The following is a 26,402-nucleotide window of genomic DNA, read 5'->3' as shown; positions in this document are numbered from 1 at the left end:
GCCATTAATTGCCCTGGTCTACCACGGGGCTGAAATGTGAGGCAGACTTCCTGGTACGGGTGTTAGTTACAAGCACTGACCTAAAGAAGAATCAGCTCAACTCTATTAAGTTCAGTGAAGCTCCCAGGGCCAATTAGAAACCAACTGTTTCACAAAGGTTTGGTTTTCCCATATTCTTCCTTATTCTTAAGAAATTTACTGGAGAAATCACAGGACATCAGTAAAGACCGGAGTTACAGGTTGTGCACATGGGAAGCAGAAAAAGATACTTCATTTGGACTAGCTGAACAGAATTAACAGCCTTGACTGCTGGCTTCCAACCATGTACAAGGGCTACTCAGGATACTCTGCCCCCCACCCCCAGGTACACGCGCGCGCGCTCGCGCGCGCGCACACACACACACACACACACACACACACCAGGCATGACTAAAGGAGCAGACGGGGATTTTACCAGTCACAGCATCGGAAGTGCTGCCGAAAGGATCTGTCATAGGCAAGAGGTCAGGGAGCAGAAGAGAAGTATCAGGAGATTTGAGTCCCTCGATTAATTTTTCTAGGTTGGGAAAGAGGTAAAGAAAAGGCAAAAATGCAATGAGATCACAAAGCAAGTGGATCATTTACTGTCCCATAAAAACACAGCTTAGGAATCCTCACTTTAGAGATCACCATGAAAACATAGATCATTAGTATATTATTAACAGCAAACTCTTCCAGGGCCAGCATGATGGTTCAGTGGGTAAAGGCGCTTGCTACCACACGTGAAAAACTGAGTTTGATTCCAGGAACCTACCCAATGAAGGACAGAATAGACTTCAACAAGAGACCCTCTGACTTCTCCAGATGCACTCACATACATACAACACAAAATAAGTAAATAAATGAATAAATGTAATTTTAAAAACTGCCTCCGCCAAGGCTTTCCAAATGAGAAGGTTAAAAAGGCTACTTCCCCCAGGTGAAGTAAAACTCAAGGTTCACTAAAAGTGAGTCCCTTGGGTATGTTTATCCACTGTTTTCATTGGAAGCATAACTTATATAATAACCATCACCAATTTTAAATGTGTACAACGTGGTGAATGCTGAAAAATTTATACATTTATGTAATCACCACTGAAGTAATGACTTAGACCATTTCCAACCCTTTCAGACACCTGTACCCCTTACAGTAAATACTTCCTTTTCACCACAGGCAATGGCAACAGCAGGCCTCTCCTTCCCCAGTTTTTTAAATACAAGGTCTCATATAGCCCAGGCTGGCCTTGAACTTGTTATGTAGCCAACAATGACACCAAACTTCTAATCCTCCTATCTCTACTACCTCCTTTAGTGCTGAAATTATAGGCACTACATAGTGCTAAAACTGAACCCAGAACCTCGAACATGTGAGCTCTACCAAGTGAGCTAAATTCTAAGCTCCATAGTTTCCATTTTATTTTTTTCTGTTGTTTAGTGCTGTGGAATAAAATCCTTCTGTCTGCTGTGGATATATATTAGTCTCATTGGTTAATAAAGAACTGACTGGCCAGTAGGCAGACAGGAAGTACAGGTGGGACAACCAAACTGAGAATGTTGGGAGGAAAAAGGGCGGGGTCAGTGGAGTCGCTGAGAGACACAGAGGGAGTAAGACATGCTGGAAGACAGGTAAAGCCACCAGCCATGTGGCAATACATAGATTGATAGAAATGGGCTAATTTAAGTTGTAAGAGCTAGTTAGTAATAAGCTTGAGTATTTATAATAAATATAAGCCCCAGTGTGTTTATTTGAGAGTGACTGAGGGACAGGAAAACCCAGTTTAGTTGCTTTTTGTTGATTTGTTTTCTAAAGAAAGAGTCTCTGCTGGAAGCCATGTCAAAGGAGCAGCTGGTGGAAACTGACTTCAGGAGAATGGCTCACTAAAAGGCAAGGCACTGATGGGTGAATCTTGGATAAGCAAGGCCCCAAGGTCATTGGCCCCAGAATGTCTCTTGCTACTGTTGTGCCTTTACATGTTTGGCACTGCCATTGTTCTCTGGTACCTGGCATGGTGTGAATGGGTTTGGGAAGGATCCCCAGTGCCTTTAATATAGTATGATTATCTAATAGAAATAGCCCATTCTACTGGGTATTTTCACCTGTAGATTATTATGAAGATGATTTCCTCTTAACCTGTACTGTTTAAGTGAAGTAACAATTTTATACAATAATAATGTTAGTTGAAATACCATTTTTGTTGAATAAAGAAATTTAATAAATATAGTAAGGAATTATGATAGAGGTTATTTTAGTGGAAAAATTAATATAGGTAAAGGTAGGATCTAATGTTGCTGCCCCCTCCCCCATAAAGCAGGGGCTGCAGAGGACAGAAAATAAGAACAAGAAAGTGTCACACAGGTAGGACTTATAGGTTTCTCTTAAGGAGCTATATAGACTGTGGCTTAGGTTAATGAAAAGAAAAACAATTGCGTTCCAGAAGTTAAGTTAGCTGAAGTTCCTAAAATCTTAGTGTGGAGAAATGTGTTCACAGGTTTCTGTGTGCATTATAGAAAAAAAAAAGCTTTAAGTTATGAATTAAGTTAGAGTAAGATGTTTTTGTTAATGGTGTCAAGGTAGAAAATCTTGGAGAACAATTTAAAGTTTAAAAAGACACATAGGTAAATGAGGGATTCATTAAAGTCAAGAAACAAGAACAAAGACAGCCCTGTTATTATTAGTTGATGTGCCTTTCTTGCTAGGATGTGTTGGTGATCAAAGGTGATGATTAATTCCTTCTACCCATTTCTGCTCTCGGCTTCCTGATACAAAAAACTGTTGATGAATGCACCCTGAGAACTTAAAGTAGAGCTGGCTATTTTTCATATATAAAAGTTTGTGCTTTTTAAAGATTATTTATAAGAAAACATTTAGTTATAAATAATAAAGTAACTGACCCTTTCTTTGTGGCTGTAAAATGCAGCCTGCCAGTAAAAGAACTGGCTGAGAAAAATGCATTGCTTGTTTACACTCTGTTAATCTATAACAAGCTGCTTGGACATTAATGTATGTGGGTTCTTGGCGAGAATTTGTTTTTCACCTGTAATACATAAAATGTTTAATCATGTAAGAGACATAGAAAACATGATGATTTTTATTTGCATTCATTGTGATCATTCACAATGTAACCACGTTGTAATTTTAATATTGCTTGAAAGATTTTACTGGGGTATATAAGCTATAAGGAAAAAATTAATGACACGCAGAAGGGATACTTCTGGATAGAGGTAAGAAAAGGAATGCGAGAAGAGAGATGATAGATCCTGAAAGCATGTGTGCGTGCGTGTTTCCCTTTTTCATTGGCCCCAGAGAGTTAAGTTTTGCCCTGCTTGCAGGCCCCACAGAATTCAGTTTTATTCCCTCAGACAGAAAAGTCAAATTGATTAGTTCGTTGACTCCATGGCTCTCTCTTAATCCCCGAGCTGCTGAAGGTTGGTCCTCACAACAACAGGTCTCTCTACGCAGTGCTGGCTGTCCCAGAATTTGTTATGTAGATCAGGCTAGCCACCGACTCAGAGATTTGCCTGCCTCTGTTTCCCACTGCAGAATTAAAGGCGTTTGCAACCACAGCTGGCCCAGACTTTCTGCTCTGAAAACAGAACCCTGGAGCCTCACTTGTGTCAGAGCTCTCCCTCCCAGCACAACACTGACAACCTCCCACGCTGCAGCCTAGACAGTGGGACCACATTGCACTGCTGAGTCATATTACAGTGTGGAGGTCCTAGCTGACAGACATTTGTATGGGTATGTATTCACTGCCTTCAGTGGGCTTACTTTTCAACCTATTTTTATTTAAATCTCCACTTAGAAACAGCTTATAATTCAATAACAAAACCAATTCAGCCTCAGGTAAGACCCTTCACCACTGGCTGCTGCCTGTAGATTGACTTACCTACAGTTACAGAACAAGTACTTAGAAACGCCTCGCTCAAATATTAAAAGTGAGGTAAAAGTCCAGCATCTTTTGTGTCTGTTTTATCTTGAATCAGAGTCTTATTAGCTCTGAACATAAGCATACTATCTAAAATTAGTGAGACAAAGTTGATTAGGCCCAAATTTATCTAATCTACTTCACCCTCGTTCAGCGCTGAGGCACAGACATAATAATAGTGATGTTTACTGTCAGCTTTTACAAAGTCCTGTTCAAATCCCTGAAAAGCCTCTAGAAGTCTTCATTCACTGTCCTAAAGCTGTAGTTCCCAAGGATTCCAGAAACAGAGATAACCTCATAATGAGATCACTTCTAAATGGGAACAATTGCCCCACAATGTAAACTGAGGCTGTCTCCCTCCCAACCAAAGCACGAAGAATTACCTCAGGGGAACCAGACTGCCTCTTAAGTACTGGAGACAGTGAACAGCCAGACTACAGTTTGGCCAAGCCTTCTGGCTGGGCACATTCTCACCCTACTCCAGTGTTTCCTGTCTGGATCTAGGCTCATGTCAATGTCCTGACACTGGACTGGGAAAACCAACCTCTATCTTCACAACAAGGCCTCAGTGGCTCAAATCCTTCCCTGCCTTTCGACTTTGTTTGCGTTTTTAAGTGTGAGTGGCGGGATCTAATTCCTGGGGGACACCACTCACTGTCCACCCCATCATACCTCTGGCCTAGGACTCTGGTTACAGCTTCATCTCAGGAGACTCACTTAAGCCTAGAGAAGGATTACTGCTGACATTTGGGGCAAAGAAATAAAAAGATGTCAACATCCACATCTGTCACCCTGGGTAACTTAAAGGTGACTATATGCACACATCAAGACAACTTCCAAATCACTTTCTAGCCCTGAGACACCAACAGCCCTTTACTTAGCCTCAACTTAGTAAAGGTATGACATTAACCTGAAACAAGTGACGGTTCACAGGAAGAAGGGAATTCAGAGACTGTATTTCTGTTACAGGAGGAGTAAGGCCACATAAATTCCGACTTGCCCAGATAAACTAAACTAAAATGTCTGTTTGAGAAAAGGGAAATGGTTTAAAATTCTATTACATACACAAAACATTTTACTGGATTCACAGCCTTCTGGGCCTTTGGCAATTGAAAAAAGCAATAAGCAAAGATAGATTCACTAAAGACAGGACACAGTTTCAGAGACCATGATTGAAGTGCTAACCCTGCTCTACTCAAGCAGAAGAAACCACTCCAAAGTCACAGCAAGATGATGACTATGTGGCAGACAAAAAGATATGTTAACAAATGTGAAGCCAGTCTATCAGCTTTAGAGAATGCAAAGTACAGATGCCTCTGAAGTACATGATGATGGATTACATTTCTCATTTAATACATAATTAAAGAATGAAACCAGAGCTTCTTGAAGCAGGGGATGTGAAAAAAACAGAAAACTAACAAAGATAAAGGTATCATCATCAGTCTGGTACTATATATAACATTTTATTTTAGGAAACAATATTAAAAATATCTTTCACAATACTGTTTAAAATAATGTTTTCAGAAAAAAATTAACATTCCTTTATTCAGAACAGTAGTTTAGGGGCTTATCTCCCTCCCACCAAAAAACCTTTTCCATTAAAAAAATTCCATTTAATTTGGGCTGGTGAGATGACAAAGCCACACAATGGAAGGAGAGAATCAACTCCTTTAAGTTATCCTCTGACCTCCACATAAGCACCATGGCACAAGTACTTCCACCCCTACCCAAATTCCAAAAATCCAAGTTTCTTACTAGAATTTAGAAAAGTATATTTGACGGTTAAAAATATTTTGTGTGACTGGGCAGTGGTAGCACATGTCTTTAATCCCAGCACTCAGGAGTCAGGGGCAAGCAGATCTCTGAGTTCGAGGCCAGCCTGGTCTATACAGTAAGGTCCAGGACAGCCAGGGCTACACACACACACACACACACACAAAAAAAAAAAAAAAACCCAACAAACTCTGTCTTGGACCACCCCCCCCGCCCCCGCCAAAAAAAAAAGGTGTGTGTTCAGGTGATTAAATACAAAAGGATGGGACAAACTGCTAATTTTTGGGAGTCTTGTTATTTGACCAAACCTGCAAATGCAGGCCATACACACAGATATTTGTGTGGTCGTTGCTGTGTAGGAGCACTCAGATGTCAGAGATGTGAGAGTCAGAAGTGGCAGAACAATACCATGCATAAAAGCAGACACGAGAGCACAGACCACCTTATGCACGAGGTGTGCACAGAAGGGCTGTTGCACTTCCCCTGGACTCTCACTATGAGGGGAGGTCCTCACTCAAGCACAGGGTGCCCTCAAAACACAAGGAGAGGGCTGGAGAGATGGCTCAGAGGTTAAGAGCACTGCCTGCTCTTCCAAAGGTCCTGAGTTCAATTCCCAGCAACCACATGGTAGCTCACAACCATCTGTAATGAGGTCTGGTGCCCTCTTCTGGCCTGCAGGCATACACGCAGACAGAATACCGTATACTTAATAAATAAATAAATAAATAAATAAATATTTAAAAAAAAAACACAAGGAGGTAATGAGCCCTTCACAAACCAGTATAAGTTACATAATCAAAACAGCTCTCTGATATGAGGCTGGGATATTTTATAATTTGTGATATTTTCCTTTAAAGAAAAAAAAAATCAAAGGAAAGCTGCTATGATGGTTTGAAAGAAAATAGTCCCATAAGGAAAGAAACTATTAAGAGGTATGACTTTATTAGAGTGGGTGTGGTCTTGTTGAAGGAAGTGTGTCACTGTGGATCAAGGTCTTTGAGGTCGCCTATGCTCAATAGATATTCAGAATGGTATATAGACTCCTGCTGCCGCCTGCAGATCAAGATGTAGAACTATCAGCTCCTTTTCCGTAACCATGTCTGCCTGTATGATAGCACATTTCCCATCATGATAATACTATACTAAGCCTCTGAAACTGTAAGCCAGCCTCAACTGAATGTTTTCCTATATAAAAGTTGCTGTGGTCATGGTGTGTAGGGGAAGGCCAGCCAATCACCTTGCTTGAAGGGCGGGATCCCCTAAGGTTATTTTTTACTAATAAATATTGCGGGTGTGCTCCCCGCCTTCCCTTCTGCTTTCCTGTTCTCCGCAGGAACCTCGGTTCTGTAAGTCTTTTCCTTATTAAAGCTGAATATTTTATTATAATTTCTATCTGCCATTCATTTACGCCGTAAGAATGGTGTCTCTTCACAGCAACAGAAACCCTAACTAAGACAGCTGGTGTGGTAGTCACTTCCATGACTCTAGCACTTGGGAGGTAGAGGCAGGGACACTGCCAATTTAAGGCAAGTGTGGTTTTAAAGAGCTCCAGGCCAGCAGGCAGGACTACACGTGAGACTCTGTGTCAAATGAAGATTTTGACTGTTTCAATATAAACCTGAAGATCAGAACACACCAATCTACCAAACATGCTCAAAAGACAGTTTATTATGAATCTCAGTTTTTAAAAAATGATGTAGCTGCTATAATGAGCAGTTTGATTGAGTTGTCTCCTATAAGCCCCAACATTTGCATACTTGGTCCCCAACTGGTAGTTGCTTGGGTATGTTTAGGAAGGGTGGTTTTGCTGGAGGAAGGATGTCAATGGGGATCGTCTGGGGGGTTTCAAAAGACTCTTGCCATTTGCTCTCTCTGCTTCCCATCAGTGGTTTGAGATGTGAGTCTCCAGTTTTCAGTGCCTAGTTCTAGTTGTCATGCCTGCTTGCTGCCACGCTTCCTTGACTTAATAGAGATGGACTTTGATTCTCTGAAACTGTAAGCCCAAAATAATCTTTCTTTTATACAATGCCTTGGTCATAATGTTTTATCACAGCAACAAGAAAGTAACTACAGTTTTGTGGCTTTTGAAATGTGTGACTTGTTGGACATGAGCAAACAAGTAAAACTTATAATGAGAAATGCTGTTTTTAAATTTTAGTCACTCTATGGAATGAAAGAAACACCAATTACCCTGATGCAATCATTACACACTGTAAAAATGAACTGAAATGTCATGCTGAACCAAGTCGATAAATGTGATTATTATCCACCAATTAAGACTAAAAATAGAGCCAGACATGGTGATGCATGCCTTGGGCTCAGTACTTGGGGAGTACAGGGAGTAGGATCAAAAATTCAAGACCAGCTTGGGTTACAGAAATGTCTCAAAAAAAATCCGCCTAAAATAAAAAGAGAAAATAAAATCTAGCCTCTATAAGTAGTTCTTGAAAAAACAGACAGCAAACTGCCTGTAATATCATCAAGTCAGAATCAGGGCAAGCACCATGCCCCATTCTCAATCCACTTTAGAGAATTACAACTGTAGGAAGACAGTTTCTAAAATAAGGCACTTACAATGAGGGACCCTAAGCTTTTCAATATCACAAGGCAGGAATTGGAAATAAAGACGATGTCAGGCAGAAAGAAGAGGGGACTGTTCATTCTGACACCCAGCTCCTCTTGCCTGTCTTGTTCAAGAGACAACAGAAGACCATAAGACCAAGAATGACGTTCAACAGTCCTCCAGCTCTGTGAAGTAGCACTTGTGGGGCAGCTAATGTGTGCTCCTCTAGTCTTGTAGAGCTCTAGTATTAAGAGCTCAGAACTAAAGAGCAATTGTCAGAACTGTTTTTCCAAACCCTTGTGTACGACAGGAAAGTGTATAAAAAGAATGGCACGAAGTCTTTCTGAAAGACAGTGTAACACTTTCTCTAAACTTAAAAATAGAATTATCATATGACCTGGCAAAAGAATAAAGCACGGTCACATAAGGAGACCTGTACTATGTTCACAGCAACATCATTCAGAGGGAAGCAGCCCAACTGCGCATCAAATGAAAACTGGACAAGCAGCATGTGGTCTTCCACACAGGGGAATACTAACCTTAAAAGGAAGAAAATTAGCTGAGCGGTGGCCTGGTATAGACCAGGCCAGCCTGGTCTATAAAGTTCCAGGGTAAGTTCTGGGACAGCCATGGCTATACAAAGAAGCCCTGTCTTGAACAAACAAACAACAACAACAAAAGGAAATTCTCATATATACAACACAATTGAACTGTGATTGTGCAAAGTTAAAGGTAAGCCATAAAAATTCAAGTACGGGTGGTGGTGGCGCACGCCTTTAATCCCAGCACTAGGGAGGCAGAGGCAGGCGGATCTCTGTGAGTTCGAGGCCAGCCTGGTCTAGAAGAGCTAGTTCCAGGACAGGAACCAAAAACTACAGAGAAACCCTGTCTCGAAAAATCAAAAAAAAAAAAATTCAAGTACTGCAGGATTCTCTTTCTATGGAGCTCTTAGAGCTGTCAAACCCATAGCTAGAAAGCAGTGTAGTGTGCTGCATGCTGCACACTTCACTTGCTGAAGCAGGACCTTGATGAAGAATGAGGTAAATAGATGAGCTACTGGAGGGCATGGAGGATGGAGCTGGTGGTCTACTGAGCCTCACTATTTCTCTCACCAGGGTATGGCAACTTGCTGGTACCATGAGCTATGCCTTCTTTATTTACTTTCAGCATGGGTGGATGGTCAGGTTTGGGTTCACAGGCACAGGTAGAGGCAGGCAGTGAACATCAATCTAGTGTCTAGGAGGTGGGAAGAGGAATGGAGGCTGACAGTCTCAAGTTTATTTCATCCATGCATCCGACTTACCAAATATTTAGAGTGCTACTATGCAAGAAAGTACTGCCACTGACAATGAAGTACTGAAGCAAACAGACCATGAACAAAGAACACCAGACATTTTAACAAGTGTCATGAGGATAAAAGCCATGAGGTATGATTGAGAGTGCCTCTGAGACCACAGAGGGCCCTTCTGACAAGATGGCATATAAGCTCAGACACCGGAACAGAGCTGAAGGAGAAATTTCCAGGGGTTAATAGAATATTGGCAAGTGCTAAGGCCCCAAGGTGGAAAAGAGTTTAATCTGTTGAAAGAAAGGCAAGACTTAAAGAGAGAGTTGAGAGTGATGGTAGAGGGGAATCCAAATTCCCCTCTAATTGTATTCAATGATTCAGGAATTCATTTTACATTATTAGCAGATAAAACTGGCCAAACAAATCAAAAAACAAAACCCTGAAGTTCTCTATTAAAATGACTCATATGAAGATTTTCCACTTTTAGAGAGATCATAGCTTATCTTAGTATGGTGTTTTGAATGAAAACGGTTCCCAAAGGCCTAGAGTGAGAGGCACTGTTAGAAGGTGTGGCCTTGTTGGAGTAGGTATAGCATTGTTGAAGCAAGTATGTCACTAGGGGTGGGCTTTGAGGTTTCAAATGCTTAAGCCAGGCCCAGTATAGCTCTCTTTTCCTGCTGCCTGCCAATCCAGATGTAGAACTCTCAGCTACCTTTCCAATATCATATCTGCCTGTGTGCTGCCATGTTTCCCTCCAAGATGATAATGGACTAAACCTCTGAATTGTAGGTCAGCCCTAATTAAATGTTTTCTTTTATAAGCATTTCCATAGTCATAATGTCTCTTCATAGCAATAAAAACACTAAGACACTTTGTATTAGAGTATATGCCACTAAAACTCTTCCAGGACTCTTCCAGGATGAAGAAAAGTATTGAGAATGAGGCAATGGGCATCTCTGAAATCTTTGGGAATTTACAAAGCTACCACTGTGTTGCTGGCTCTGTACTCCTAATATAAAGGGCCCCTGTGGCAGCTGTGGAGGGTAACCACCATCTAGTACCTTCACTCTCTGCCTGGGCAAAAGCAAACTTCTGTAGAACCTGGGTTTTGAAAGCAACTGCAATGCAAAAATCCAGTGTATTCCAGGGGAAGGATGTCTTTATAACTTTTGCCCTTGTTTCATGCTATGCCAACCACAGCAAAGACGAAAAATCCACACCTTTCCAACCTGCTCAAAATTAATTCATCTGGAGAGACACACTGAATAGAAGAAAGAGATTCAATCGACCCATTTCATTAATCAACTTCCACAAAACCATTCTCCAATGATTTCTCATACATCTGAGCTGCATCTGGGCCAGGTAAGTGGTGCTATTACTCTACTATTACTCATACTACAAGAGTAGCCATGGCCATGCTACTGCATGCCGAGGCAGGCAATCAGAGGGTCAACTGAGCAATAGAGAACAAAGACTGTCTCTGCACACTAGCTATAGTTTGTCCAATAAGGAAAAGATATGAACTGAACAGCCCACTCCCTCCCAATCCTAATTGTTATTTTTATCCATATATATGTAGTATCTGTATGTAGGTGGTGCATGTCACATTTGTGTAAGTCCCCAAGGAGGCCAAAAGAGGGTGTTGGGTCTCCTGGAGCTGAAGTAACAGGCAGTTATAAGATGCCACACAGGGGTAATGTGGGTCCTCTAGAAGAAAAGCAAGTGTGCTTAGCTACAGAGCCATTTATCCAGCACCTCCCCCTCAATTTTGAAGTGGCCAATCAAAGATCTTTGACCTCCGGGAGAAAAGAAAAATTAAGCTGATTTTGTCAGCTCAAGGTCAAGATTTGGAAGGCATAAGAACTGGGGAAATGAAGCAAAACAATTGCCAGATGCTTCTAAGATGTCAGATTTAGCTGCTTTACCATAAAAGGTGACCTCATACCACCCACAATTCTGTCCCCTGAAAAAAAATAAGGAGAAGAGAACAGGAAGCAGCCTTTAGCATCTACTGAGTCCAGATGAGTGTATCCACTCATCATTTCAAAAGCCATGGAAACTAACCAGCTCCACTTTCTAGCAGCTCCCTAAGAATCAGTAATAGGGTACACAGAAGATAGTGGAACTCCAGTAGCCACTTCCTTCACTGATGAGGAGTCTGCCCCAGAGAGTTCAGGTAGTAGCAGAACTCAGTAGGGACCCTAAGCCTCCTGACTCATATTCCCTATCAACTTTCATTATATATTATTATATTACAAAGTAATAAAGTACTGACAGCAAATAGGAACCAGATGGATCACCCACAGTACTATCATCACACTTGGCCACCACTCTTTTTATCATATGCATATGGCTTCTATTTCTGTATTAAAATAATATTGAGTAATGTTCTTTTCAATACATAGGCCTCTCCAAATGATCATAAACACAAACCGTGATGTAGTGGTATGTACCTGTATCTGAGTACTTGGAAGGTAAAAGCAGGAAGATCAATAGTTAAAGGCTACCCTTGGCTACATAGTAAGGATAGAAGCTAGCTTGGCTTCAATGAAAACCTTTTTCCCACTACCCCCAAAATATACTAACAATAATTTTATTTAACAGTGTAAAAAAGAACACTGATTTGATCCAGAGCACAAGTGGTATAACCTGAAGTGATTTTTATCTTTGTAAGAGTTAGTACCCTCCAAAATAAGTCTGTCCAACTTACTAAGAAAATTAAAATATACAACAGCAACCAATTATTAGGACTTAGAACTCAGGTCCTTGTCATCAAGAGCTTAAAGTTGAACTCCCCAGGGGCCCTCGAGGTCTTGGAATATAAGATTGAAGCTGCTAACCTAAAAATGTGTCCTATGTACCTACCTGGAGCATCAGGTACTTGAAGAGGAATGAAAGGATCAGACACACTTAGAAGTGGGATGCCAGAGTCCATAGCCTGCCCACCCTTCCTTTTTTCAGCTGGAGTTAGTTGAAGAGGAAAAATTAGGAGAGAAAAAATGAGAAAAGCAGAAAATATCAAGTAAATATTGATGCATTTACCATCTACTTATACAAGAGCTCAAATAACAGAGAAAATCCAAATTTAGACAGAAAGGAGGAGGTGAACTGAAATAACCCAACTAACAGCAAAACACCTAGAAGACACACCAAGGGTCCTGTACCACACTATGAATGCAGCGGGGTCAGAGTAGGACAGCCATGTGCTTTCTCTTAGTGTTCGCTACCCCAGGAATCTCTGCTCAATGTCTCTAGAAATTACTGCCCCTCACCCCTACACACTTTGGCACATAATGTCAATATATGTTTATCCATTTCCTGTGTACTTCAACAGCCCACATGTGCTCCAGGCAGTAACTGTCTTAGTGCACTATTACAATGTCTAAACAGGTGCTGTGCAGTGCTCCTACCTAATACTATTGCTGTTCATGCTGTATTCGGTAAACTTTAGTTCCAGAAACATTAAGTATCTTATAGCATATCAGAGCTTTAAATCTTTAAAGTCCTGGAAGTTTCTACTACTATTTTTCTCAATTTTTTTTCAAAGAAAACAAAGGCCCAAACTGAGACAAGTCAGAGGTCTGCCTGCAAAGCAAGCATCAGACCAGGGTCTCTTGGCGTCTACTCTAACCATCTTTACATTTCACTTTAGTACTTGTTTGGCTGTTAATTAAAATCCCATTTTGATTTCTAAGTGATTTTTTTTTAATTTGAAAGTCAGGTATGGTGATGTACACTGTACTCTTAAGTATCCTAGAAGCTGAGGTAGAAAGATCACAAGTCTGAGGGAGAGAAAAGGAGGGAGGGAGGGAGGGAGGGAGGGAGGGGGAGAGAGAGAGAGAGAGGAAGAGAGAGAGAGAAAACAAACCCCAATAACAAAAAGGAAAGTGAAAATTATACAGACTCACAGGAAGTTGCTGCAGGCAAAGTGTGAGCCCCGTACCCAGCTTCTGCAACAAGCACACTTTCTGTACCAGCAGGATAGTACCACCCATGCTATTCAACACTATGACTTGAACTACTTGGTTTTTCCCTTACATCCTGCTAGAGTTTGGATTTGGGATGTCCTCCAAAGGTCTGTAATGGTTACAGTTAAGTGTCAGCTTGCCATAATCTAAAATTACCCAGGAGATGGGCATCAGAAAATGTCTGTGGAGGAATATCTCGACTGTATAATTGAGATGGGAAACCCTCCCCCATTGATCACTAAATGAGAAAATGCCTTACAGCTGGATCTCAAGGAGGCATTTCACAGCTGAGGTTCCTTTCTTTTATGACTCTATAGCTTGTGTCAAGTTGACACCCAAAACCACCCAGTACAGAAAGTGTATCAAGGGTGCAGGGGCTTAAGAGGCACCCACCACCACGTGGGTTTTGAGGCTCATATTCAGGTGGTCAGGCTTGGTGTAAGTGCCTTTACCCATGGAGCCACCTCACTAGCCCATGCCAGATTTATTAAGTGAAGAAACAAACTGGTTTTAAAATATACAGATGGATATCACAGTGTCACAATCTTAAACCAAAACCTAAAATTGTACAAAATCGTGACCACATGTATTTTGGTGAGGAAGATCTATAAATTTCATTAGATTCACAAAGATGTTTATGACCCTAAAAAAGTTAAATGCAGTGTTCACATTGTGGTGGTTTGAATGAGAACGACCCCCATAAGCACATATACTTGAATGCTTAGTACCCAGTTAGTGGAGCTGTTTGGGAAGGATTAGGAGGTGTGGTCTTTTTGGAGAAGTTGTATCACTGGTGATGGACTTTGAAGTTTCAAAAACCCATGCCAGGCCCAGTGTTTCTCTACAAACTGCTTACCAATCAGGGCATATAACATTCAGCTACTGTTTCAGCAACATGCTTGTCTACATCCATGATGATCATGGACTAAGCCTATAAAACTGGGGCAAGACTCCAATTAAATGCCTTTTTAAAGAAGAGCTGCCTTGGTCATGGTTTCTCTTCAAAGCAACAGAACAGTGACAAGACATACATCATGATGAAGTCATTATACTGTGTCTAGGTGATGAGGTCATGGATGATTTGGATTGTTTCTACACAAATATATAACTTTTATATAATAAGAATGGATAATTTTTATTAATAATGGAGAAAACAAGTCTCATTGATTTGGTTTTTAAAAATGCATGTGTATATATAATAGATTATCAAGTATAAGACAGTTTCTAAGTCTTAGAATCCTTCAAGTAATCCCGAAGACTTTAAGCAATAACAAAATCTTGCCAGAGCACTGGTCCTTAGATTAGAAATATCTACATAAGACACACACTGAACGGGGAGAGCAGATCCTGTATATTCACCACAGCACTCCAGCCCCTAAATTCAAAGTGATTTTTGGTGGTCCTTAAATGTCTTTTGGCTGGACAACTACTGAATGAAGGAAAGTAATGACTTACTACCAGAAATTGGGTTCTTCATATGCTAGAGCTATCTATGAAGTGGAAACAACAGTGATCCTCATGTCTCAGGCATGTGTCTCACTTACCAGTTCCAGCAGAAAATGAGGAAGTGGCAAAGGCATCTCCTTGTGTTGACTGGAAACCTGGGATCAAACTCTCTGCTGAGCCACCAAGCTTCTCAGGAAGCTTTCCTAGAGGGACAAAATACCACTGGGTTCATCCTTGAAGAATCCTGGGATGCACAGACACATAGTGAGGTGAAGAACACTCTCTGATGTGACTTTTCCTACCACATTTATGGCACATCATACTAAACAAACACCAAAAAGTCCTTGTCTGTGCCGATGCTCAAAGACTGTTCTCCAAGCTGGCAGCAGCTTGGGAGCTGAGATGGAGCGACAGGGAAGAACGCGGTGAGAGGCTATGAAAGACAGGTCCAACAGCAGGGCTACATGACAGCTGACAGCAGAACAACAGCAACACATACCAAAACAAAACCTCCGGGGGGCAGGGCTGGAGAGTTGAGAGGGTTCATCAGTTCAGAGTCCATACTCTTGTGCTTCCAGAGTACCAAAGTTCAATTCCCAGCACCTATATCAGGCAGGTCACAACTACCCATAACTCAAGCTCTAAGGGATCTGATGTATCTGGCTTCTATGGACCTGCACTCACATGCATATAGCCATGTATGGACACACACATTATACAATTTAAAAATAAATAAAATCATAAAGAACCCAATGTCACATTAATTAGACACAAACATACTAATTTTCAATAATGCAGCAAAAAAAATTCTGTTTACAGCACAGAATAAGAAGTAGCAGAGATAACAAGGAAGAGGACTTGTCAAAGGAAATCAACCCTACGCCCTGTCTTCTATTGAAAAGGCTGAACCATCCAGGCATGATGGTCTACAACTTTAATCCCAGCACTCAGAGGCAGAGGGGCAAGTGGATCTTTGTGAATTTAAGGTTACCCTAGTCTACATAGGAAGTTCCAGACCAACCAGACTACATAGTGAGATACTGTTTCAAAACAAAATAAAATAAAATGATAGAAAGTATGTTTTTAAAGCACTGCTGTAATGTAAATCAGTTTATATCATTCACTGACTCTGCTCATTCTTTTGTTTTGTGCTGAGTCTGAGTACACAAGGGGTGTTTTTCTCCCAACTCCACATTGGAGAGATTTCCCAGGGATCTGTGGATTTGCCTATGGCTATTTTGGATAGAAACATGCCTTGTATTTAAGGAATCTCCTTTCTATGGTCAGTCAACAACACATAAACTGTGATCAGGACCCAGTATTCTGTGAGGCACACCCTCAGCTACTCTTTCTAGGGCAAGCCCACTGAGGATGAACGGGACATTTACACTTCTCCAAGGAATCACTCAGCGTGATGTAATTATCTCAGTTTATGCCACTGAATCCTTTCAAAGTTTCTCCTCTACGCTCCACAGTTCCTAGTGCTTCTCACAGTTGATCAGTATTTTTGAAAAAAAAAAATAGTGCTACAGCAAAAATGAAAATGAAAAAATGAAAAGTCAGTTTGCAAACCCCAAAATCAATCCTTTTCAAGACAGGTCCATGGTGACCTTTCCTAAGCACATCCCTCTACAGCTAAGACACAGACACAATCAAGTTTCTTTTCAGCCGACTTATAACCAAGAACAGGAAAGACTCAGCTTGCTCACCTTCCCCAAGCTTGGCAAAGTCCTTGTTAAGCAGTTCTTCAGCTGTGAGTTTGGAGAAGTTGTCATCATCAAAAGGATTCCATGTTGAACCTTCAGAAGCATTGGACACATTCTGTTGCGAGGTCCGTGGAGACCCCGAGGGAGTGGTAGTTGCAGACCTGGGAAAGTTTCCCCCAAGGGTGAGGGAAAAGAAAATATAAAAACGCAGAAGGGTCCAAACAATTTTCTCTTCATTAAGGTACCGATTCTTTCCTCAATCAAACCATCATTTTCCACAGTGTTTCCCTAAAGGACCTCCCGCAGACACTGAAAGGTTTAGTCTTTATAAACGCTGTTCCTTCTCTTAAGCTCTCATAAAACCCTGCAGCTTGCCTGTTCCTGGCAAAGACCTCATGTTAGGATCCACAGCAACCTATCCTGAGGGCCATGTATCAAGCACAAGCAACTCCTGCTGGGGCTGAATCCCAGGCCTATCAAGGCTGCCTCTGACCTTTCAGGATCTAGTGCGTATAGCACTAAGCTATCATCACGTGTTCAGAATATTGTCCAGGGGTAGAGTTACCACTACCTTTGTATGCCTAGATCACCTGCTTTTCCTCCAGTCTCTCTTGACTTAAATATGTTTAACTTTAGAGTGTATGGTTTCAAGGAGGCTAAAGGTCTAAAATTAGACGGACTTAATGGCCACCAAGACTGACTTTATGTGAAGCACAGAACCAGCTACCCAACCAGGTTCATGAAGGTTGGCTAAGTCTCTGTCTTTGGAACTCATAAGCCAGGCTGGCCAGACACAAACATAATTCATGATAAAACATATGATGTACACTTAAAAGAAAAAGATCCCCAGACAAAATACTCCATGAGAGGGAAGAACAAAGCTTGACATGGAGCTAAGGAGGCCAAGTACATCCACTATGGGAAGGGGGAGCAGCAGCTCCAAAGACGAGCCAAGTCACTTGTGTAGACAATATTTGCTGAGGTAGCCACCCTCCAAATTTTGGGGGTCCAATAAAAAATTGTCAGTACAGAGACTTGGTCAAAGGGTTTAGAAAACACTCTCTACGGAGCATAGAACAGATGGGAGAATGGAAACTGAAAAGACAGTATCTGTACAATGCACACATTGTGGGCCAGTTCATAGTCTCTTACTAAATACAGCCATGCACTGGCATAAGCACACAACCACACCTCCACAAGCTTATGGAAAGAATCATACAGTAGTGACCCAGAGCAGACCTTGCCCACATGGTAAGAACAAACGTACTTAGATTTATTGAGACTGGCCTCAGCTGCAGCTGCCTGGAGCAGCTGGGTTGATTTGCTGGCAGGAACCCCAAAGACTGCACTGTGGGTTACATCACTGAGGATCCGCCTGTGCCCAGCACGCTGGGTTTTAGGGGATGATGGAGGAGTGAGAGATCCAACTTTCTGACCCTGGATAGTTGGAGGTGGAGTTGTCTGAACCTTTGGCTGTTGTCTTGGTGGAGCTTGAATCTGCGAGAGAAAGAGAAATGCAAAGCTTCATTATGAACAAACAAAAAAGAAAAAAGGAGGAAGAAATAGGAAAGAAAAACAAATTAATAACCATGTATAATAAAAACTCATTTACTCATAAGATTTGAATGGCCAAGGTTATCAACAGTACCAGAAAGAAAACCAAGGCACCAACCATCTGAGCTGCAATGGAGGTAGATATCACCAAGGAAGTGCCTGGTTCTTATTCACATCCAGTTTCCATTAGCTTCAATATACAAGTTAACCAGATGTGATGGAGCTACCAGCCTAAGACTACATATGCTATTCCCTGCCCTAAAGATCTAGAAGGTATCTTAAAGGACTTCCTACTTCTGAGGACAAATAGCACTTCATCAAGAATGCTTCCATGGGGCAGGTAATAGATTCTACACTCTATTACAGCTAGAAGAGAAGATATACTCCAGCCAAGATGGTTTGGAGCACGACAGTTTCTGCTTAGAGTTATGGACTCCCTCCTACACTAAGTAAGTGAATCGTGAATCAAACAATCGCCGTGAGACTGAAGCAAGGTAGCTCTTGTTTTATATTATTAAAGACCTTCATTCCACTGATGAGATGGATTCACAAGAACCTATTTTTCTGTTTCAACCCCACATCAAAAGTGCAGCACTGGTGTAGTGGAATTTACTTGCTCCAATCTTCCTTGAGACATGGCACTGAAGATCAGTGGAAAAAAGAGTGAGACAGAAGAAAAGCCTTAATGATGGCTAGGTTCACAGACGGACTCTTGAGAAGTGGTTCACAGAACAACAAACAGGTGGCAATGTAGTTGTGACTATGTGATGTGGGAGTGTCATATATCAATCTGTTGATTTCATTGGTTAAGCAATAAAGAAACTGCTTGGCCCTGATAGGTTAAAACATAGGTGGGAAGAGTAAACAGAACAGAATGCTGGGAGGAAGAGGAAGTGAGCTCAGAGAGATGCGATGCTCCCCTCTCCCGGGTGGACGTGAGAGCTCTGCTCTCTGAGGCAGACGCAATGAACTCCGACCCAGGATGGACATAGGCTAGAATCTTCCCGGTAAGCGCACCTAGCGGTGCTACATAGATGATTAGAAATGGGCTAAATTAATATGTGAGAATTAGCCTAGAAGAGACTAGATAAAAATGGGCCAAGCAGTGTTTAAATGAATACAGTTTGTGTGTTGTTATTTCGGGGCATTAGCTAGCCAGGCGGACGGGGTGCTGGGGACGCAGCCCCGCCGCTCATATTACAACAACTATGTAAGTGGTCCTTAGCACAAGCCATCTGTATCAAGCAAAATAATTTCAAAAGCATTCAGAAAGCCACCTAAGCCCTTCTTAGTTCTGCCAATCTAGAAATAAAAAGTCTGGATACTGAGTGCCTCAGGGACTTAACTATCCCTTCCCTCAAATCCCTCCACTCAAGAGAAAGCTACCTCTCCACATTGAAGCTCAGCTCCTACGTTGTGTCTCTGAAGACAGACATCCAGAATTTAAGAAACCATGACATAAAAGTTCAATGGGTCAGGATGCCTACAGCATCCTCATGTTGTCCCTGGGAGCTGGAATGCTTTTTGAGGCTCACTATCTTCCTGTGTCTGTATGCCAATCACCCCATTAACAAGATGAATGACAGCACAACTATAAGGTTCTACTGCCAACCAGACTAAGGCAGGAAGGGTGACAGCCCACCAGGGAGCATGGAGCTCTGTGAAGGTCAAAGTGCTGCCAGTGCATCTTCCTTTGGGGGCCTAGAGCTACATAAGAAAGGCCTTCTAAATGTCAGTATCCAAGAGGGTCAGCTGTGAACTGGCTGATCTCACTGCAAAAGGGTACTTCACAGTCACGATGCACTCTGTGAAGGGGCATCCGCACTATTGAGAGAACACTGTCTCTTTTCTTACCTGTCTTTCAGTTGCAATATACATAACAGATGCCTCCACTGGGAGGATTCCCAGGTAAGCAATGGACCACTGAGCCACATCTCCAAGACAGCACGAGTGGATCTAATCTGAAAACCTGAAATCCTAAAGGCTCTAAAAACCGACATTTTGAGCACTGACATGATGCCACATGTAGAAAATTCTACACTTGACTTCATGGAGCACGTGGCAGCCCAAAGGTAAAATTTCATATACAATTATTTCACTGTAAAACTGCCTATGAAATAATTTAATTCTGTGTGTTGATTTCTGATAGCAACCCCAGAGGGCAGGTTTTATGGACATTGGAAATCAAAGAAAACAAATGGAAACAGACCATACAGAACAAATACCAGAACCTTAACTTCAGAGACAGAAGAGGATCTTTAGTCCACTGAGGCTAACAGGTCAACCACTTGGCCACAGAAGCCAACTATGGCTGGGGATCTTCTACATCACAATGTCTCTTCCTCCAAAGACAGAATTAGAAAGGGGCACAAGAGTCCAGAAACTATGGTGAGTAAAGTGTACCTTTAATCTGTGTTTGGGAGGTGTAGACAGGTAGATATCCGAATCCAAGGCCAAACTGGGCTACACAGCAAGTTCCAAGCAACCCTAGACTACAGAGTGAGATACAGTCTCAAACATACACTATGATAAAAGGTTTTAAAAGGGGCAGGAGGTAGGGGTACACCACAGAAAGTAAGAAGGCTGAGTTTGATGTCTATTTTGTCAGAGACTTCATTTTTTAAAAGTATTTTAATTGTGTGTGTGTGTGTGTGTGTGTGTGTGTGTGTGTAAATGCATGCGCATGTCTGCCTATGAATTCAGGTGCCTGAGGAAGTCCTTTTTGGAGTTTAAGTTTCATATAGCTGTTAGTTGCCCAACATGAGTGCTGGGAACTGAAGTTGAGTCTTCTGCAGGAGTAGCAAGCTGTGTCAACACTACCTTGTGGACATTTTTTCATAGGCCTGCACAGATTTTAGTTTGTGTCCCTATGCTCACCACACAGAACACAGAGCTCAGTGTTGGCCCATCTAGGACTCATGAGAAGGCTGAGGATTCACTCCCAAGGCAGTAGACACTTTGTCTAAGAAAATCAGAGAAGAACCTTTTAAGAAGTACCTTCAGCCCCCAGTGGATCATCTCAACACCCTTGAGGAGATACAACACAAGTCAGACTTCCTGATCCTTGCCCCAGCTCTAGTTCAATCCTTCTGTTTGTCTTGGGCAGTAACTTTCTAGTTTGGATCTCAGTTTATAATTCCACAAAATGAGGAGATTAAACGAGGTACATAAGACCCCCTATAGCTATTTCATGCAATATTTTTAAAACCTTTTTCTATTATCAATGGGAAATTTATTTTAGCTCAAAAGTACAAACAATGGCTGTCTACCATATTCCTGTAAAAGACTGAGTTTTTTACAGAAACAAACAGGTAAAGCACTGAGCACTCACTAAGCAGAGACAGAAAGAACACAATCTACCTATAGCACTGTTTCCTTTTGAAGGAATATAAATAAGTCTTCTGGTTTAGAATGGGCTGCAAGTTCTCTGCTAGAAATGAATCCCCAGAAAGATGGTTTCTCACTTCTCTTCATTAGTTTAGTTGTTGGGCCGCCTTGAAAATGAGAAGAGCTAGATATATAAACACTACTGGCTACTTGTTCAAAATGCCTTTTGGTAACAACAGAAGTTTCCACTACTGTCATTAAAAAACTGAGTATACAATACAGGCATGGTGGATTGAAATAAAATGGACCCCAAAGGTGCTGTGGAATAATCCCTTTGTATACTGTGAAGATTTGTCACTGTGATTGATTTAATAAATGAGCTGACTAGCCTATAAGTTGAACAGGATAAAGTTAGGCAGGAAAATCAAATTGAGAATGCTGGGAAGGAGAAGGGAAGTGTGGAGTATTTCATTTGTATTTTAATGAGTAAAGTTTGCCTAAGGACTAGAAAAGTAAGACAGCCTGATAGACCTGGCAGCAATAACACACAACTTTAATCACAATAGCTCGCCACAGAAACCAGGAGTAGTGATGCACGCCCTTAATCCCAGAACTAGAGAGGATTATAAAACAAGAAGAGATAGCTCTCAATCTCAGTCTCATTCTGAGGATTCCTAGAGGCAGGATCACCATTTTTGGACTGAGATCAAAATAAGAGCCAGTGACTAGCTGCTTTGCTTTTCTGGTCTTCGAGAGGTTAAACCCCAATTTCTGTCTCTGAGTTTTTATTAATCATACTTCAGTTGGCGCCCAACTTTTGGGGTAAAAATTTACAAAGAAGCTGTTTGCCTCAGGCTTTTTAGCCACTTTTTAAGAGTGGACTCAAAAGTAGCCACCTGGGTTCAGGAGAAAAAAACTAGTGCACTCAGGTCCTGTTCGCCCAAGCTTAGTTTCCATGTAAAGATTGAAAATATACAGAGAACCTGGACACTGCATGTTATTATGTTGTCTTTGAATTGTTTGACTGCTGAGGAAGGAACAACAGCTGCTAAAAGACATTTGATTATAAATGCTGTTGTATTAATCCAACCTATATATTTTGAAAATGCCTTAACTCTAAAATTTAAGTCAAAAGATATGCTACTTTGGAGATGAGGTTTTGTTTTTATTTCCACAGGAAATGAGAGGCTGTGGATTCATTCTGGGTTAAGAAAAATAAGGTTTGATCAAGGAAGACTCCCCTAAAAAATTTCCAGTGGGAACAGATGACCCAGATGATCCAACATTTCAGCGGACCTCTGTTGCAGTTTTCTCTGAGTTCTACATCCAGAATAGCGTCAAGACTGCTGGCTGAGATGATCCAGTCTCACAGAATACTCCCTCCAGACAGGACTTGACCATAATCCTAAATCTTCTTTGGGTCCCCATAAGATTACCAGCACCCCAATCAGCAGGAAGTACCCTGGAAAACTATGCCCACATTCCCAAAAAGTGGATTGTGGATGTTTGTCTTTGTTTAGCATGTTGGTTACAAGTTGTTATGGATAAAGGTCAGGAAAAAAGCTAAATGAAGGAGATTAGATTCAGAGTTCTTGTTTTGAAAAGAAAGAAACGGGAAATGCTCTTGTACACTGTAAAGATTTGTCACTCACATTGGCCTAGTAAAAAGCTGATTGGCCAGTAGCCAGCCAGGAAGTATAGGCAAGGAGACCAGAAGACTAACAAAGGAAACAAGATGAGAATGCCTCACTGAAAAAAGGTACTAAGCCAAATGGCTAAATGTATACAAGAATTATGGGTTAACTTAAGTTGTAAGAGCTAGTTAATAATAAGCCTTAGCTAACAGGCAAAACAGTTTATAATTAATATAAGCCTCTGTGTGTTTCTTTGGGACTAAATGGCTGCATGATCGGGCGGAACAGAAACTGTCTACAGCTACCTCTTCCTTCCCTTTCCCCTGTCTCACTACATACTCTCTTCAGTCTTGGGCCAACCCCTGCTGGTTCTTACCGAAGGCTCCTGAGCAGCAGCTGGCTGTGGGGCTGTGGTTGGCTGTGCCTGAGGCTGTGGTACTACCACAGCAGTCTTCTGCTGCAGAGCAGCCTGCTGTGTCATCAGTTGCTGCTGTTGCTGCTGCTGGTAGAAGTTCTGTATCAGCTGTTGCTGAGAGCCTCCCTGGGAGACCACAGGGAACTGAGCAGTGACTGGTTGCTGGGCTGCTGGATGTCCTGCCTGAAACTGAACAGGAGAGTGGCAAGAAATGAGGAGGTGAATACAAGCCCACCCAGAGTCACATTCACAAAAGGCTAATGTCTCAATAACTATAACGCCAATACTGAAGTCAAAAGGAGGGCCCAGCAGAAGCTTGGAAGCTGGGCCAAGTAGTTAAGAACAGGACACAGGGCATTAGAATCATACCAGCAACATTTGTACTGCCAGGGCCTTCCCACTGCATCAGACTGTTTACCAGGCATAGGTGCAGGGAAGCAACCAGATTTTTCAAGAGACTCTAAGGCCTGGAGTGAACAGAAGCAAGGGAAGTATCTTCAGTGCAGAAGAAATCCTTCTTCTAAAGGATTCTGAAGCAGCCAAGAACCAAATGCTTCCCTATATGAACAGACTGCCTTAGTGATGTTGCTGAAAGAGCAACTGAAATGTTAACCAGTGACTAACACCTATCCAAACCTTTCCAAAGTTATTCCCAGCAGATCTCCCTTTATGAAATTCTGCAGCTTCAAACACCCTGTCACTAGTGATTCTCCTCTACATGCTTTATGTAGAGTCTTGTTACATTGCCAAGGCTTGTTCCAAAAACTTGTGGGTTCAAGCCACCCTTTTACTATCAGCTTCCCAAGTAGCTGGGGATAAAAATGCACCCTACACCCATCTTCCTAGCACCTCATTTATGTCTCTCTAATCTTGGCTGCTTTACACTACTTGCTAGGTACACTAACAAAGCTCAAAATGAGAGTCTGCTAATATAAAAGTGAAGTCTTAGAAAATCATCAAAAGTGCTACTGAGTTAACTGGGATAGTCCTGGATGTGAATACTAGTATAAAAGGTCAGCAAAAACAACACATAAGAGTATAAGAGCTTGTTAACAGCAATAATCAAGACCCACCCACCAGGGACTCAGAGGGCTGTGGTCTGTCCTTAAGAGTAGCACAGGGACACTCTAAAGAAGCAAATAGAAATTAGGAGTATATCTTTGCAAGAATCAAAGGACAGAATTTTATAGATCTAACTTTAAAACTATTTAATTATTTTATACATTCATAAAACAAAACTGACCCAAAATGTAGAAAGCAAAATTGAAATAAATTCAACAGTCTATGTATCCAATTAGCAACTACTCCACTGAAAATAATGTGCTGAATATTCTAAGGTTGCTAAGCATGGTGGTGCATGTTTGTAATCCTTCAACTCAGAAAGCTGTGGCAGGATGACTACAACAATTTCAAGCCCAGTTGGGGCTACTGTATGAGACTTTGTCTCACAACTAATAGCAACAAAATAACTTTAGGTGATAAAAACAACAAAAACCAAGAAGTTAAACAAAAATCTTTTTAATTATGATTCTGAATTAGATGTATAAATCTGTATGTATGTTTTCTAATAACACAAATACATTTCTAAGAAACAATTACCAACATGGCTCAATAGCAAGCAGTCATTTTTAAAGCCAACTGTGGTTTCTAATTATCATTCCCATTAAAAACAATCTGATCTTGAGTGAAATGGATGACTCTAAATTAATAGCAGAATGATCCTGGCACAGTCATTACACTGGAAAAACATAATAATTAACCACTAGAGTCACATCCAAAGGATCTAGAAGTCAATCTGAAATAACTTGAGCAATCTGAGCATGTTTTAAAATGGTGACACATACAAATCCATGAAATTACAATTGATGTGGGATGTCCTTCTGTATATGTGTTGCTTTTATTGGTTGATGAAAAAAGCTATTTTTTAATCCGAACAGAGACAGAGAGAGAGAGAGAGAGAGAGAGAGAGAGAGAGAAAAGAGTAGAGTCAAAGAGATGCCATGAAGCCACTAAGGAGAAAAGTGCCAGAACCTTAACAGTAAGCCACAGCCTTGTGGTGATACATAGATTAATAGAAGGGGGTTAATTTAAGTTGTAAGAGCTACTTAATAATAAGTCTGAGCTAATAGGCCAAACAGTTTATAATTAATATGAGCCTCTAGGTATTTCTTTGGGACTGAATGGCTGAGGGATCAGGCAGGACAGAAACTTCTGCCTACAAATGGTATCCAAACATTTGGGAAGAATTTCCACATAAAGCCCAAGAAAGCTTAGAAAAAAAAAAAGGATTCTAGACAGACAAGAACAAAGTCAAGTGCAGCTGATTGGTAATCATCCTTTCTCTGGTTACCTCTGTTTCCAAGAGCCAAGCAGAGGCACAACTCCTTTAAGAGAGGCTTCCTGAGTCAGCACTGGTGGCAAAATTCTTACAGCTCTTTAAAGAGGCCTACCACCAAATACTTTAATGGTGTTTATGAGCAGTGGTATCAGGTTTCTTTGGTGGTGGCATGGACTTAAAAACTGCACAGAGTTGTGGCAATAAATCTAGCCCCTGTTGTACCTCTGCCATGAAGCTAAGCTCTCAAAATGCTAAGGAATGAGTAGAGCCAGGTGCCAAAGCCACAGCTTTAATCCTAGCCATGCTGCTTAGCAAACTAAAGACTCATATGCTTAGAAAAAGATAGCTATATACAGTAAAGACAGATTCAGACAGGAAAAAAAAAAGAATTCTAAATAGCTTTCAGTGTGTTTAAGAATATACACAGGCTTGGGAGAGAAAAGAAA

General features: G+C 41.3%; 1 protein-coding gene across 3 annotated transcripts in view; it reads right to left on the bottom strand.

Moving 5' to 3' along the window:
* Nucleotides 1-26,402, bottom strand: part of Aak1 (AP2 associated kinase 1) — a 156,353-nt gene that overhangs the window by 21,030 nt on the left and 108,921 nt on the right. Inside the window, exons 13-18 of one of the 3 annotated variants that reach the window (XM_041633345.1) lie at nt 23,580-23,807; nt 17,956-18,185; nt 16,692-16,849; nt 15,081-15,185; nt 12,434-12,529; nt 455-556 (exon numbers count right to left, since the gene is read on the bottom strand). In XM_041633345.1, coding sequence (XP_041489279.1) covers nt 455-556; nt 12,434-12,529; nt 15,081-15,185; nt 16,692-16,849; nt 17,956-18,185; nt 23,580-23,807 — 919 coding nt within the window. The remainder of the gene's footprint in view (nt 1-454; nt 557-12,433; nt 12,530-15,080; nt 15,186-16,691; nt 16,850-17,955; nt 18,186-23,579; nt 23,808-26,402) is intronic. The other 2 variants (XM_041633355.1, XM_041633336.1) reach the window with 2 other exon arrangements.

The sequence above is a fragment of the Microtus oregoni genome, unplaced genomic scaffold, assembly GCF_018167655.1.
Source record: "Microtus oregoni isolate MIOR12 unplaced genomic scaffold, Mior012 000002F_ref0000024, whole genome shotgun sequence".
Lineage (NCBI taxonomy): Eukaryota > Metazoa > Chordata > Mammalia > Rodentia > Cricetidae > Microtus > Microtus oregoni.
The sequence above is the reverse complement of the archived record's forward strand: the minus strand, read 5'-3'. Positions and strand labels throughout refer to the sequence as shown.